Source organism: Caretta caretta, chromosome 7, assembly GCF_965140235.1.
Source record: "Caretta caretta isolate rCarCar2 chromosome 7, rCarCar1.hap1, whole genome shotgun sequence".
NCBI lineage: Eukaryota > Metazoa > Chordata > Testudines > Cheloniidae > Caretta > Caretta caretta.
The window spans coordinates 82,226,140-82,242,822 of record NC_134212.1 but is presented as its reverse complement, the minus strand read 5'-3'; the positions used below and the strand labels follow the sequence as shown (position 1 = coordinate 82,242,822).

General features: G+C 37.8%; 1 protein-coding gene and 1 non-coding gene across 4 annotated transcripts in view; both read right to left on the bottom strand.

The window, feature by feature from the left end:
* The window catches only part of CCAR1 (cell division cycle and apoptosis regulator 1), a 40,828-nt gene that overhangs the window by 9,172 nt on the left and 14,973 nt on the right, over window positions 1–16,683 (bottom strand). For all 3 annotated transcript variants that reach the window (XM_075130875.1, XM_075130876.1, XM_075130877.1), the window contains 13 exons: window positions 16,375–16,568; window positions 15,455–15,569; window positions 15,180–15,372; window positions 13,799–13,928; window positions 13,355–13,516; window positions 12,177–12,402; window positions 9,116–9,229; window positions 7,749–7,915; window positions 6,798–7,008; window positions 5,911–5,994; window positions 4,845–5,030; window positions 2,251–2,442; window positions 76–309 (listed from right to left, as the gene is read on the bottom strand). In XM_075130875.1, the coding sequence (XP_074986976.1) occupies window positions 76–309; window positions 2,251–2,442; window positions 4,845–5,030; window positions 5,911–5,994; window positions 6,798–7,008; window positions 7,749–7,915; window positions 9,116–9,229; window positions 12,177–12,402; window positions 13,355–13,516; window positions 13,799–13,928; window positions 15,180–15,372; window positions 15,455–15,569; window positions 16,375–16,568 (2,208 nt within the window). The remainder of the gene's footprint in view (window positions 1–75; window positions 310–2,250; window positions 2,443–4,844; window positions 5,031–5,910; window positions 5,995–6,797; window positions 7,009–7,748; window positions 7,916–9,115; window positions 9,230–12,176; window positions 12,403–13,354; window positions 13,517–13,798; window positions 13,929–15,179; window positions 15,373–15,454; window positions 15,570–16,374; window positions 16,569–16,683) is intronic.
* On the bottom strand, window positions 8,073–8,135 carry LOC142072917 (small nucleolar RNA SNORD98). Its single transcript, XR_012669524.1, has one exon. It is a non-coding gene; the product is annotated as a small nucleolar RNA SNORD98 (small nucleolar RNA).

Below are 16,683 nucleotides of genomic sequence, written 5' to 3'. Positions count from 1 at the left end.
CAGAGTAAAACACAGTAAACTGATTATTGCTTATTCAAGCAACATCATGTATTTTTACATAAACTAATTGCAGACCTTCCTCTCCTCTTTATCTTCCTTCTTATCTTTATCATCTCCAGATTTTCTCCTCTTAGGTTTTGGATCATCATTTTCATCATCTTTTTCTTCTTTTTTATCTTTTCTCTCTTCTTTTTTGCTCTTTTTCTCTTTTTTGTCCTCTCTCTCTGGAAGGGATATCAGTGCTTTGTAGATTCTGACACCAAAATCCCTTTGAAGCATTTCATTGAATAGTTCTGCAAACAATGAAACCTGAATCAAAAAACACAAGAGACAACTGGTGAAAAGAGGTATGATATTTTAAAAATATAGTTAAACTGTATTTGCATTTAAGTAACCGTATCACTGCTTCCCTATCAAAATTCATATCACATTAATCAAAACATGGCACTATATCAGAGTAACATACTGTTTATCTAAAAAACCCAGTTTGTTTGAATATGGCCATCTGAAAAAGAAAAGTTAAAATTACAAAACTTTTTTATATATATATATACACACACACACACACAGAGCAGCCCTCAGGTCCCAGATTAATTTTTGTTTTGCTATACAAATTCAAACACTCATATAGTACTAGGAGGCAGATACTATGACTTGCTATTGTAACAAATACTTAGTTTAAGCTACACCAGTTCCTTAAGTTAAGAATGATGCAGAGCATAAGAACTTGGGGGTGTGGGATGTGGAGAAGGAATCAAGAAACTGTGCATAATTAAAAACAAGTTAATTGCAGAAAGCAAACTATTTCCACACAAAAATAAAAGACAATACTATCTTTTTGTATCATAGAAGAAAATGGTACTGGCATTTAGAACATGTGAATAAAACTATTTTTAAAATGCAGATTTGCAAAGCACAACACAAAAATAAACACAAATCAGTCAAAAGCCACGAGCAAACAGTCAGTTCACATATCTACTTCACAGAAAGCCTGTGTACATAATTTAAGAATTGTAAGATTGGCTACAACTATTAATTTATTTTTACTAAAAAGCAGGCTTGTGAATTAGTCCACAAAGCAAGATGTGACTGAGTATTACAAAAAGGGATTGTATGAAAACTTGTGCAAGGAAAATAGTACCAGTTAGCCAGTTAAAAATAGAAGCCTAAGGAAAAAAAAAAATCAAGATATATCAAGAACATAAGGAAAATATCAGTAGACTTGACCTTGGGGGAAAGGGGAAAGGGGAAAGCAGAGACCTGGTAATTATAAACCACTGAGTTTGAGGTATGATGGAGGAGTACTGGAAAAGGAAAAACAAAATAGTCTAAAGAGGTTTGAAAATGTATAGTGCATGTCGCAAACACCATGGTGATCTAAAGATGTCATAAAATATTAGTTAGATATCCTAGTAAAACAATTAAGTACGAATTCCAACCCAAGAGTATAAATTCATTAAAATAGCACAGACATAAAGAAAGCGTAATTACAGATGTCTGAACATGATGCTTGTCATTTAAATAAAACCAATACAATATTTACCTACAGTTATCAAAATGTGGTATCTGAAATACCAAGGTATTTCTATACACCAAGAAAAGATGAATAACTACAGTACCTATGAAAGTGACTAGCATAGACAACCATGTAAGTTCCATGAACTGCTTATGTACTAATATGCAAGACACAACATTCTGAACACGTAGTGTGTTAACATACTCTTGTCTTATCACTATGTAAGATATTCATGAGTACAGAAAAAACATCCAATTGGCCTTACAGCCTCAGGAAAAAGTTTTCGGGGGGGGGGGGGGAGAGGAGAGAGAGAGAGAAACAAAAGGGAGAAATTAGAACCTATGTGTTTCTTTTAGAATTTACAGAGCAGTCATACTGCAGTGATAAATGTGGTATCAATACCTACACAGTTTTTCCAAGTATGGACTAAGGATTAAACTTCAAGTTTGTCTCTTTTTACACTAGTACCTTAATATTTAGAATTTTAGGATATAGTTGCTAACATGAAAATAAGGATTCAGTTGTAGCAGTAAGTTATAGCAGAATTTGAATATATTACGTAATACTTTCATTGCAAAAGAAATACAGAGTCTAAGAACTATTGCATTTAAAAAGTATTTATTCAAATATTTGGTGTGAAAAGTTGGTATTTCTCAGTACAACATCCTACTACATTAAACTCACTAAAATTGCATTTCATTATGCTGTACTAGATACAAAGTAAACAAAATTACCTCAAAAGAATGCTCTTTGTTATCCTCCAGCCTGTAATCCAGAAGAACACTAAGAGACATAATACTACAATCAAATTTTCCACTTTTTGCTGCCCAGTTAGGATGTACAATGATTGCTGGTTCATCAGGCAAGATGTATCGTCTCTCTCGTCGTTGACGCTCCATTTCTTCCTGACGTTTCCTTTCTTCTTCCTAAAAAATAAACACATTTTAGAGATGAAATTTCAAACCATATATTAGCTTTAAATGCTCACTGCTTTTCACAGAATGGATAGAAGGCTTAAGTGCTGGGAAATTTATTAACAGATTGTGGGCCAGTGGCTCCTAGAGAGAGTAGGGATGCTGTCCAGTGTCATCCTCTGCTGTAGAAATCCTGTTAGCCAAGGCAACATTCCACAGGGTATGCAGGAGCACCACATCCTCTGTAAGGAGCAATATACAAACCCTTATTAGCACACAGTGCTAACTGCAGTGTACTTGCTTGATAGCTGGAACGGGACCAAATTATGTTCCTTAGAGGTATGATATTCAAACTGGCAAGTTAGCAGACATTCCAAGGGCTCTTTTAAGCCCTTAAATTTCTTATATGAGAAGAGTAAAAGCTCCATTCACCACCTTCCCCCAGTGCATATGAAGAGCACAGATTTACCTTTAGATGCTAAGTGGTTGGTTTTCATTTGGTTTTGTTTTTTTTAAAAACAGGGTATCACGTTATATGCAATAACTCTAGATACAACTGCTACGGATTAAATAAAGATATAAAAAGAATGGTATTTTTATTTGTGATTGCAGTAAATTTCATCTTGCAGCAAAAAGCACAGATTTTAGCTTTTTAACTGCTAAGCCAAGAACATAAAAGTTTTGCTGTTTAAAAATACTCAAGCACAGTCTCTGCTTGCTTTTAAAAACAGTGCATTACTCAGTGTTCCAAGATACTATGTGATTGCTATCTGAAGTTAATCAAACTTGAATTTGATTAACTTGGTTGTTAATATACTGTTTTCTGATTCAACCTAAAGGAAGGAAAAATACCAGACTGTCGTCTCTGGGGAAACTGTCCCTCAGTGCAGCATCAGTGGCCAGAGACATGCAACAAATATCCCTCAAAGCAGAAGGAATCAGCAAGGTTTTCAGGGTTGGCACTAAGGAAAGAGGAGTCACCTTCCAAACTGAGGGACCAGAGTCACTCACAGCACAAAGGTCTCCAACACCAAAGTACTCCCTGGAATCATGGTGCCTCATTGCTTTTTTGAGAGTCAGCATTGGGTCTTGGGAGTACAGACGATTCCTCAGTGCTACACCATCTTTTCCAGAGCTGTGGAAAGAGGAACTGAGGCCTCTACCCAAATGAACCATCAGAGATGGGCCTGTGGAAGACATCGAACTGACCAAGTCTCTTCTCAGAGCAGGCTTTTCAGTAACAATGATGCCTGTGGCAGTGAGGGTTTCAGTTTTGGGCACTGAGGCAGTCTTTGGTATCAAAGAAACAGGCAACTAGTTTTCTGGTGCCAACAGATGACCTTTACAAAGATGCCAAAGTGTCTGGGGCCAATGGCATCCCAATTGGTCCTTTGCTTAAAGCATGATTTCAAATGCTTATGAAAAGGACAGACTTGAGCATTCAGCTCTTAAGATCTACTTCAGTAGGAAGAGCTGAAACCATGTCTGCATGTCTTTTCTTACATGTTTTTTCATTATTTGGCACCCAACCATGAATTACGTTTGGCACCATGACATAGAAGCAGGGCACAAGGAATAATGCACTAGAGAATTGCCTTCTGCCAGACATGAGTCATCGAGTTTTGTCGTCAGAATGACCATCCCAGGAGAGCAGGAATGCTCACTCCTGGAAGCCAGATTTTTTTATTCAGATGAATTGTAATTGCCTGTCTTATTGAGGCCAAAGGCCAACTAGAGACAATCTGTGCAGCACCATAGGGAACAGAAGAAAACCTGAACAAAACTACATTGTGAATATGGAAACTACCACTATACTACACGATGAAAATTAAAAACTACTATTATTTGGCCAAAAGTTAAAATTTAATTTTCAAGACATGGAAGGACAGCCCTCAGTCTGCAACTAACAATGGAAAGGAACCAAGGTAGTTGTGGTCTTGTAGCTTTTTATAGGATTAATTCTGAACATTTGTCAAAATGGTTCACTGAAGCTTGTAGCACCAGAAGTGCATATGCCCATAAGAGGAAAAATGTGCAGAGCCAATATACTTGAACTCCCTGAGGCTCTTAATGTTAAAAAAAGTTAAAATCTTACAAAATAATTTATTCTTCCTGTTCCCCTCAATGTTTGTTTGTTTCTTTTAAAATGGTCTGAATAACTTAACTCCGGCATAACTTAACTCCAGCATATCTATTTTCAGTGAGTTTATATTTTTGAGTTGGGTTTACGGAGATAAAAAATTCAAATGACTTCGTTTAGACAAAGGTTTCATCACAAATCAGCAGCTCAAGTTAGAGCAAAAAAGCCTTTCCCAGCCCGGCTAGCGGAGAACTATAAAATCTTGATTTAACGATTTCCCTCTACTGCACTGCATAACATTTTAAAATTAAACCAAGTACATCTCAATACAAACCTCTTTGTCATCTTCAGATTTCCTATCCTCCTCCTCTTCATCTTCTTTTTCAGATTTCTCTAACTCCTTCTGTTCTTCTTTTTGTTCTTCTACTTTCAGTTGCTTTGTCAGTCGGGCTATCAGTTGGGATTTTAATCCTTTAGAGCTAAGAGTACGACTTTCTAATTCCTTGCGAAGGTCATTTACCTAGTAAACAGAAGTTGTGTAAGTGGTACTGATCGGTGCCATAGCAATATACATGATCAATCATTCTGAAGTCAGAAATGCAAACATTACCTACTGTCTAATAGCTAATGAAATCCTTTTTCATCAACATTGGAACAAACTAAATATAAAAAAAGGTATTAATTGCAAAACATACTAGTTCTTACGTTTTTTGTTTCATCGCCCTGAAGCCCCTCCCCCTTTTCTAGAAGGTATTTTGGTAGCGGTAAGCAAAAAGTTGGAGAGCTCTTTTATTTATTTTTCACTATTATGTCTACTGGAGTATAGTTTTGTATATTGTTGAGTATCATATATATTATGAAAGTTAAATTACGTAAGGGTCCAGAGGAAGTTGTAGGCATTACTTTTTAGGTCTGTTTACATCAAAATATATGTTACATAAATAAAATATTTCCATAGAAAACATGACTGAAGAACTCTGTTTATCTTCCTAAACTAACTGTCTTCTAAACCCCTGAGTAGGAAATCTCACTTGAGTATAAGTATATAGGCCAGATTACGGTAGACGCTTCACTTTCAGTTAAATAAAATAAATCTGATTTCTTTAAATTGTACCCAGTTTGAAGACTTTCAATGAAATAGTTAAGGCTCTTCTATAGGAATCATAACAGACACTAACACACAACATATATATTTGGATATCACAGTAAAAAAGTTGTTTACCTATAAAATTAGGAAAGAAGATAAAACAGAAGCACTGTTTAACTTTCAAAAACACTGAACTAGTTTTAAAAATCTGAGCGAAGAAATGTATCACAACTTCAGCTCTTAATACCAAAAATTATGTTAAAAATAAAAATACACTGTATAATTAAAGAAACCTAAAACATTCAACAGTTACCTTCATTGTTTTTGGATCCAGTTTAGACCAGTGGGTAGGAGTAGAGATCTCTTTAGCTTCCCCATCATCCTTTTCCTCTTCATCCTGGCAAATAAAATTAAGAAATCATCATTCAGAAAGTTTAAGAGTAATTTCTTTATTTTAAAATTCTGTTGCTGATCTGTGGCAAGGTCACAAATGTTTCAGACAGTCTTCTCCTAAAGTTATTGTTTAGACAAGTCCACATACACACATTCTACCACTTCATAACTGATCACAGTGCCACTCATCAGCCAATAAAAGCCAGATCTGTGAAACGCAAAAGGGTGATAAATAACACCACAAATAATGTCAGGGATACACAGACACTGCTGGTCTCCGCTAACCATACAGTGTGTGATCTTGCCCCAATTTTCAAACATCCATAGTCACTCTTGATTTAGTCAGACCTTTCAATATCCCAAGATGCTGATCAGCCATGTGGCCTGAAATTCAAGTGTTTCAGACTAATTCTTGTCCAATTTCCAAATACAATAATTAGAACTGGCCACCGGAGAAAATTTAGAAATTTTAGAAAATGGCAAAATATTTAAGACTGCTATTAATACTGAATCTCACTCAACAACTGGTTCCAGATTCCAGCAACTAGTTCTAAGATAAAAAACAATGTTCTGCGCATCAAAAGCACAATTTACTTCCATTTGTGGTATCAGCACACACATTAAAAGTTAGTATACTAGCTGAAATAAAAAACATTCACTATACTGCTGAAAGCTGGTTTACCAGTCATTGTTACCAGTTATGTTCCTCCTATGTATGTTTGTTGTGTAGTATGTGGTGTGCATTTTGTGCCTGTGTTCCTGTGCCTGTGAGAAGCAGAAATAGAAAAAGGGATTAGCGTTCAGTGCCTGTTCTCCATCAGCCTCCTTGCGTTCACCCTGAAGCTTCTCGACCAGCTGCTGCTTGTATCCTCGGGAGAGGGTTTCCCACTCTGAGCGGGTGGGAAGGCAATGCCAAACATCCGGGAAAAATAAAACCACTGTCTCCACATGAGCTGGAACTGTACGCCCCTTGTGGGTCTCCTCAGGGCGATGGTAGCGAATCTCTGCAAAACGGTACCTGTTGCAAGGGAAGAAGCATGTTGGAAAAAAAATTCTACAATACATTTTAAAGAGCCTAGTTCACTTGTAGCACATCAAGTAAAGAAACTTTGCTGCAAGAATCTGAGGTTTATCTAAAGAAAAAGTTATGGAAGCCATATTTTCTCTTTTGGCACATTTGTACAATGCATTCCAAGATAAAATGGGGATGAGTGAACAATATGCTGACTGCTATAGGTAAAGCGATGTACTTGCCAGTTTGTGTTAGGAAATATAATCCTCAATTAAAAGGAAAAGTTGAAACACTTTTAAATTTAGTGTGAAACAAACTTCATTCATAAATTGGTAACACAGTGGTAAGTGTTAGACAACACAGGACAAATAAACTCATCAAGAAAAAATATGGCTATATAACCAACAGCTAATTATTTACAAAAGAATAATGAAATGAAGTTCTCTTGACGATCTTCTCCAGCTATGCATGAAATGGAAAATATTTTCAACATACAACCATTATAAAATTACAGCATAACATGTACAAAATTCAGAATTTTTAATTAGTTTTTGATGCATTATTGAACACATTTGGCACCAATCAACCTCTTGTTATAAAAGAGAACATCCCTTCAAGCAGTTTACCTACACCATCACAGGCTGCTAATAAAGAAAAAATGGTTTGGGTTTTTAACAACAGTTCTAAAGAATAATCAGAAAACACTTATTTCTATAATATGCTCTGTTTTGGAGAATGGTACTTACCATTGTGTGCACACACTTAAGTCAATGCCTGTTAGAGCCTTGCAACAACGGATAGCAGTCTTAATCAGCACAGAGGGGTCCTTTTCTGGATCAGGTCCATCCAGTGATGGGGACCAGTGTCCTCCAATAGCCATAGCTTCATCTTTTCCTTTCATACCCACTAAAAACTGGATAAAAAAAGTCTCCTGAATGTTTCCCTGATAGGGAAAAACAGTTCCCCAAACTATGAGAATAAGACTATAGGGTACACAGAGCATAAAATATACATCTAACTTTGACAAAGAATTATTCTGAAATCCAAAATTAAAAGTCTCAATCAAGAAAGAGTTCAGCTAATTTTTTTCCACAGCATTTCAGAAATGGAATAGGTTTAAAACATCATTACTCATTCTTGATTTGCAAGACTTTCCATTCAAAAATTACTTTATGGGCAGAGGATTATGCTGTGGAACATTAGTTTTGTAATATGGCAACATGCAGACAAACCTTATGATAAAGGTAAAAATGTCTCAATTCTAACAGAAATAAACAGATACTGTCTTACAAAAATGAGCTAGTAAAACTACTACTGACTGATTTTTATATAGCAGATTTTATCCAAAAATCCCAAAGTGCATTACTGATTGATGTACAAATGATTATAAAACTATAGGGTTCATTTGTCTACTGAAATGCCACCACATTTGAAGTACAAGCAGATGCTTTTAAATACCATCCAGCAACACTACAGGACACAGCTCATGATGGAAAGTGAGTATTGTACCTTCTCCAAATAAGACCATAAAAACAGCCATACTGGATCAGACCAATGGTCCATCTAGCCCAGTATTCTGCCTTCCAACATTTGCCAATGCCAGGTGCTTCAGAGGGAATGAACAGAACAGGGCAATTATCAAGTGATCCCACTCCAGTCATCCAGTCCCACAAGGAGTAATCAAAGTTACCCAACTGCAATACAGATTGGACTCTGTGTCCAATATGCTTATTTATGGCAAAAAGGGCCATGGGAGTGTTTTAAAGGCCACAGGCTCAAGCACCTCCATCAATTACGAGTAAAACAACAAGTATTTACAGTCACTAGAAATTTCATAGTATATTCTGCAGCAACAGCGTGTTAACTCCAAGGATCTTTTTTAAATTTCAACTTGGATAGAAAAAATATTTTTACTTAACTGTTGACTCAACTGGGTATTTTTCACTCCTGAGACTTGAAAGACACAATAATGCTTGTGAAAAAAGGACTACATAAAATTAGTATATTGCTGATTAGGCCTCTCTAGATATTTCCGTCTGAATACACAAATTTTAGACCTTTGTCCCATCAATTTGGATTCCCATGGTATCTCCTGCTGAAATACATTTTTTACCTTGACAAGTCTAGCAGGATGTTGAAATCCATCACGAAGTTCTTGTGGATCTTCAGCAAGGGCACAAGATTTATGATAAAGATCTTCCATACTAGGACTAGCCATCAGCATCACCTGTTACAAAATCAGTTAATCCAGCCTTGTTAAGACACCCTAGAACAGCTGTAAAATGCCCAAATCTTGCCAACACTTAACCCCTTGAGTATTCCCATTGAAGTGAACGGGACTACTTGTGTGTAACAGTAACAATGTGCATTGTATTTCCAGGACTGGGCCCGAAAGTACCAATTCAAGAGTGACCCTACTACCTCTAATTTATCCTAATGACCTTTAAGACACCCAAAACAGACAAGAAACACTGAGTCTGGTAGCAAGTTGTCTATATTAGTGCAATTGTCAGCATATTTAATGTTTATATAAAAGCACTGAGTTATTAGGATATGTAATTAAGACACTATATTTCAAAAGGTAACTTGAAAACCTAATGTTTACTCAACACCTTCACAAACTGTAGTATTATGTACTCAATGTCCTACACAGTGAAGGGCACTGAGCACACTTCTAGTTTCAATCAGGATCTCTGTTTCTGACCACCACCACAACATGCTTGGTCATCACATTTTGTTACAAACCTGGCCTAAGATACTAATAGCACCTCTGTTCTTTCAACCATTATTTAGTGTGGTTTTAACAAACTTATTTCCTACACCAACATTAATTATGGAAACACGAAAGTTGTTCCATCATTAAGCTTGAAGCAAGGTTTCCACTATATTCCTGATTTTGACTCTCAGCCCTAACTTCTTAAAACCAAGTGAAATTTTAGACAGATTTTACACAGGGGTAGAACTTTTCTGGAAGTTTAAGGAAAAGTAGACAAGGCTTTTTGGAAACATAGGGATTAAAAGAGAAACAACTTTTCTTACAAAAATGTTAACACAGCAACTCTAGAGCAGACTGGTCTAGAAATTCTAAAATTTATTATGGTCCTGATGCAGTTTGTGGACTCACAATTGTCCCAACATATAAAATAGCTGGCCGAGAACTCAACTGAGAAGGGAGGTAGTTTAAGAGCAGTGGGAAAGAAAGCACCACTACATGGGGAAAGGTAGGAAGGAAGCCATATGGGAGGGACCAGTCTAGAGAGAAAATGAAGTCCCATTTAGCCATCTAGAGACCACTCCCTAATAAATGCACCCCTCTCTCAATAGCTAGTTTTTTCCCCGTAACAGGAAGAATGGGATGCTGGGGACAACATTTGGTGTGCCTGTGGTGGCAGAAGATGAGAGGTGCAGTCTATTCTGGGGATCAGAAGGAGAGAGATCTCAAGATAAGCATCAAACTGACTGCCATCACTAAGACATTTTTAAGCAATCTTACAAACCTGAAGAAAATCTGAGGCAAAAAACATGATTAAGTTCATTATATTATATATTATAAGTTTATAACCAGTTATTTATGGGAAAATCCTTTGAGAATGCTGTACTTCTCTGAAATCCCCCAGATTTTCAAACATTTGGAAATTCAAAGTTAAGTTTACATTTAAACACACCAAACAAGTACACAACTATGGAAAAGCACAACTAAGGCCATTCAACAGCCTAAACTCTACTGCTGTATCACTACTCAAAGAACAACTGATATCCAGGAAACCATCTTATCCTCAAAACAGAGGGTATCTTAATTGCATCAGTGACTCAATACTACCTTACTCTTGCCTTGAGACTAATCATACTGCGAATTCTACAGGTGTCTAACCTATTCGTTTCAAGATAAATGCAAAACTCTTGAGAAAATGGATGTTAAGTAACAGATATATGGCATTAAGGCTGTAAATATCTAAGTTTAAGTATTCTGTCTGGTAACAGATAAATTGCAATCTCTTTAATTCAAAGATCTCAAAATCCTTTACAAGCATTAATTTCAACACACCCCTCTCAGGTTGGCAGGCATCATAACACCCATTTTACAGATGAGAAACCGTGGCATAGAAAGGGGTTAAGTGATGTAACCAAGGTCACACAGTGGCAGCACTGAAGACAAACCAGGGGCCAAAAGATAGAACTACTAAACCATCAACCATTATCCTACAGTTACTGATTCTTTTGAAGTATCTGCAGGTCACCTTTAAGTTAGAAGATCTAGAAAAGTGAAAACTAACATCCACTCAAACCTCAGTCAGGTTATTATACTAAATATTAATACAGTGAAAACTTTTTAAGCCGGCATGCTGGGGGAACGGGGGGAGGGGGGTGCCAGTAAATTAAAAATGCCGGTTAACTCCAAAGGAGGGGTTTGGAGTGGGGGGGGGGAGGAGAGTTTGAGGCAGGGGTATGGGAGTGGGGGAGGGGTGCTAGATAGGGGGGCACCCACCTCTGGTGGCTCCCCGCAAGCAGCTACTTGTTCCTGTTGCTCCTGGTGGAGGCACAGCCAGGTGGCTCTGCAAGTAGGCATGCTGCCTCTGTCTGCAGGCTCTGCCCCCCACAGCTCCCATTGGCTGCTGTTCCCAGCCAGTGGGCTGGTAGCCGTGGAGTCAGCGCTTGGGGAGGGGGGACTGCAGAGCCACCTGGCTGTGCCTCCGCCAGCAATAGCAGGCACGGGGAACCACTTGCAGGGAGCTACCAAAGGTGAGCCCCCCACCAATCCAGCCCCGAGCCCCTCCTGGCCCCCAACACCTTGTCCCAAGCCCCCTCCTGGCCCCAAACTCCCTCCCAGAGCACACCCTGCAGCCCCTCCCAAGCCCCAGCCCCCTGCCGGCCCTGCTCCAATGGCACTATAAACCGGACTTTCAGTGCAGATCAGAAATGCTGGTTTATAGAGCTTGCCAGTTGGTGAAGTGCCGGATAAAAGAGCTTTTACTGTATTATAGACAAGACTCAACTAAAAACATTTGAGCAGAGTGAAAAACTATTTGCTAGGGAAAGTAAATATAAAGATATGACAAAAATAATTAGAAAAATGTTACTCCATAAGTGTATTCACAAGCTTCTCTCTGACACCTTACCCCTTTTGTTTTCTAAAATTTCTAATGAAAAGTTCAACTATAAGGGGCCGTACAAACCTTTGCGCTGTACAGGTGATCAGCATCTGGTGGATCAAGAACAGCAGTGTTTTTATCTAAAGGGTCTACTTCTCTGTGCATTACATAGAAATTGCAGTAGTTCCCCAACTGAAATGGTCTTGACATAGGGAAAGCATCCACCCATGTAAACTGAGCATCAAAAAAGTCACTAGGGATGTACAAGTTTTGATAACGTCGTCTCAGTTCCATCATATCACAATTAGGGCTGAAACAACAAGAAAATGTATTTTGAAAAGTACAGTAATAAAGGATATTAATCTGAAAATAATTAATCACTAAGATGTTTAAAGGGTCACTTCACCTTGAATGGGTCCCTTAGAATATGTGCTAACTACTTATGCTAAACAATCAGTTCAAATCTTGTATTTAGCTGTGTACCTTTCCCAGACCTGAGGACGACACCTCTGTGTAGCTCGAAAGCGTGTCTTTCACCAACAGATGTTGGTCCAATAAAAGATATTACCCTCACCCACCTTGTGTCTCTACTAACCTGGGACTGACACAGCTACAACACTGCATAAAGCTATTGAGAAATATCCACCTGCGCTGAGGGATGTGGCAATGCCCTATTCTAATGCAGATTTTGTGCATAAATAAACGTCTCTCAGTGTCAGTACTTTCTGATGGCTTTCACTGACAAGAAGTTGTAAGTGGAACAAACTTATATTCACTGAAAATATTCTTGAGAATCTACCCACACATTTGCTTATGAAGGATGGAGAAACCTACTTGACAGAAACCCATAAAGGATCAGCTCTACAGGAAGTATGCCCGGCATACAGTGACTAAAGCCACTGGAGGACGGTCTCATTGCACATCACTCAGGTCTACGGGTGACCCAAGTGAACAATCAGTTTGCCTCTAATAGAGGCATTTCAGTTAGTGGAAAATGTAAACTGAAACATCTTCAAAAATCAAACACATCCAAAAAAATGTTTGGCCTGAGTCACACATGTGGCAAACAGCTTTCCAACATCTGTTACTGCTTTCTCTATGTAGTCTAGAAGCAAGCTGCTTACAATGTTTAAATTCAGGAAAAGTTCAAGATAGTTGTTGGGGTTTTTTTGAGCTAGCCTACAGACATGCATTTTACAATAATCCGTATTCATCACTATATAAAGATTAACTTAAAAAAAAATGATGGCCAATGAACTTACCAGTCTAATGAGAACTTGGAAAACTGAACTGTGTAACGCGGGACAACACGCCGTGGTCTTCGAGGTGACCTTTCCCTCTCTCGCCGAGGTGATCTCTCTCTGGAGCGTTTTCTCTGGGGTGACCTCTCCCGTGACCTACGTCTCTCTCGTTCTCTTTCACGACTTAAAAAAAATATATAAGGTATGAACATTCCTCATTTTAGAAGCAAGAGCAAATTTTATGAAAATAGGCCTCTCACAGGTCAATAGTTCTACAAAGATACAGTGTACTCAAACAACAAGAAGCATTTATACAGAACTTTTCATCTCCAAAACAAATTGATGGTATAGTCTGAGTAAAGAAAGAATCAAATCTCTCTATCAGGACTAAGCTGCTCAACTACTCTCAGAAAATTAAACAACATTTGATGAACTCCATAAGCAGATTTGTCATTAACAACACACCTTCTGTCATCTTTTCTGTTAGGCATAGGGTCCCCTCTGTCATTCCTCCCTGAAAATCTGGATGGAGGATCTAGTCTTCGTGCTGGTTGAGGCTGTGAAACTATACGGACAGGGGGCTGTAACAAACCAGCTAAAAAATTAAAACAATTTTTAGGATTTAAACACAATTAAGAACCATTGCCTGTTCTAAACTGTTCTGATATTGAATATTTTTAAATCATTTTAAAATTCACTTAATAGTGTTTTGTCCACCAATAAGCCAATTGTAAAACAACATATTTAATAGCTTAGGTGTTTCCAAAACCACCATTCTGATGCCTTTCTTTGCTGTGTTAAATAGAAGGTACCTTACAGCAATTTTTAAATTTTTGCAGTAAATTTGAATGGCTTAATCATCTAAAAAACTCTGAGAAAATGCAATGGATTATTTATGAACTATCTTCAACTCAGTAGAATATATTCAGGTTTCGAAGCATATGCTGGGAAAAAACAAATACATTTCTATTGACCTTTCACTAGGGTTCTTCTCTGCAAAAAAGCAAGTGGACAGTTGATTTGTAGTTGCATTTATTTAACCCAATCACCAAATAGTTTGATAAAAAGATGTCCAAAAATAGTACACTTAACTGAAATATCATAACTTGGTAAAATATTTCTAAATATTGTGTCCTGATGGTACCTGCCGGAATACAGGACAATATTTTATTCAGGAATCATTTCTGCTAAGATGTTGTTATGGTTTTTCTTTTCTAATTTTTAGCACTGGCAACATGTTTATGAAATCAATGCCTTTGGAGCACTGCTCCTGTTACTTATCAGTCATATCACCATAATTATACTGGTGACATCACAACAATCTTCTTGGTAAATACGATGTTAAAGGATTATTTGCCCAGATGTAGAATAAGCAGAATGTAGCAAATACACTAAAAAAAATTGTAAAACATAAGAATTCTCCTAACTTGAGAAACTAAGTTTTCCAGGACATTTCAGTGGATCTTTAAGAATTACATTCCCATTTGTACTTTGAATCGCATGATACTGTCGCTGAGCATAAATACTATTTTTACACTTTATGGAGGATTTGTTTTTAGATTATAAAACCAATCTCTAAATCACACGAATTGCAGCAGTTCAGAGGAACTTCCCTAAGCAGGTTTTGTTGAGGTACTACAGATGAGTTCCACATACTGTATGGCTTTCTTCACATAACTCCATGTTTCAACCTGGAAAATGATACAGTCTTGCTTTTCTACAATCAATTACGTGCATTTTAATTTTCTTTGGTTTTGTTACTTCATTCCTGTGATTGAACAGCTTTAAACATTACCTAAATCAACACAAGAGGGAGAAAAACAAATTTCATGTTTTGGAGGAATACCTTTCTGTTGTGGCTGTTGTAATAAAGGCTGAGGCTGTGTCTGAAGCAAAGGTGTAATAGAAGCTGCTGATATTTGTGCCTGCAACAGTGATTGTGGCTGTGGCTGTGCCTGAACGCTGAATGCAGTTTGCTGTGCAATGGGCTGAAGTACAGTTGGAGGTGTCTTGAGCAAAGGTTGGCTTTGAGTCTGGTTCTAATGGAAAAAGAGGGAATGCATTGTCAATTAACTTAATCAAAAGAATTCAACAAGAGCTAGATTGGATAACCACATATACCTGATTTGGAAGTGTCTGAATCCTCTGTGCATTCCATTTGAAAGGCATATTGGGGTTATAAGTAGCTTCTACCAGTACTCTATCTCCTACTTGAGGTGTCTTCCCTTTAACAGCACTGCAAAAATTTTTTTTAAAAAAGTTGTATTATAAGAACATGTTCTGTTTAGCTACAAAAATTAGCTTTATACTTGAAGAGTTAGTTATGAGGGGAAAATGTAAGAGTTACTAGTAAGACAGAGCTGTGCTTCTGGGTTCAGCAACTTCATGTACACCACTTCAGAAACTGACCAGGAAGATATGGGAGCTGTTTTTATACCTTAAATATCTTACAAAATGTATCTAGGGTCACATTGTACCTTACGACAGTTAAATTCTACGGTTGAAGGGAGATAGGACCCAGGGGTATATCTCCAGAGTTCCCTTTAAATACTCCACTCAGGGGCAAGAGGAAAACAAGTCAAAGGCGGAGGGGGGAGGGGGAGAGGAAAGAGTTTTCACATTCCATTACTTCTGTCTGAAAATCCAGTGGAAATAATGCCTGCTTCAGATGGGGCGTATACTTAGAGCCATTAATTTCCCTTCCTGGTCCCACACCAGCAGAGCCTCAAATGCATGTGTTAAGACAGAGGAACTGCATGCTATGTTGGCTCCACTACTCCCAAGTTCTGCAGTTTCATTTAGGTTCCTAAGAGCTTCCCACCATGGTGGTTTGAGTAAGAAAAGTCCATATTATGAACCTAGCATTAACAGGCACTATCCTACCCAGCCATCTGACTTTCACTGCTGCTAGACGTAAATTAGGCTACTAGATAATGTTAGCTGCAGAAATGGTCCCCAGTAGCAGAGAATTTGCAAGCTAAATTCTGAAACATTGCTTAGTGATGACATCACAGAATACAGCTACAGCCAAGTGCACTTACCTGAGCTGAAAAAAGACATCTTCATCCACAAAGCCAAATGTGTCATGTAGTTTTGTAACTACCCCTGTGAAGACACGCTGTTTCTGTGGTTGGGTTTGCTGCTGACTTGACCGCGGTGTTGGATAGGAAACTGTTATCTGTGCTGCTGGCTGAGGAGTAGATAGGCTCAGGCTGGTAGGCAAGGCAACAGTTGGCTATAACCAAAATAAAACAAACTCTATAAGCATTCAGATCCCACTGACACAATCACAAGGAATGGCTACTTGAGTAAGGAAATGATAAATTTTAGAAGAATCTTTCTTAAACAAA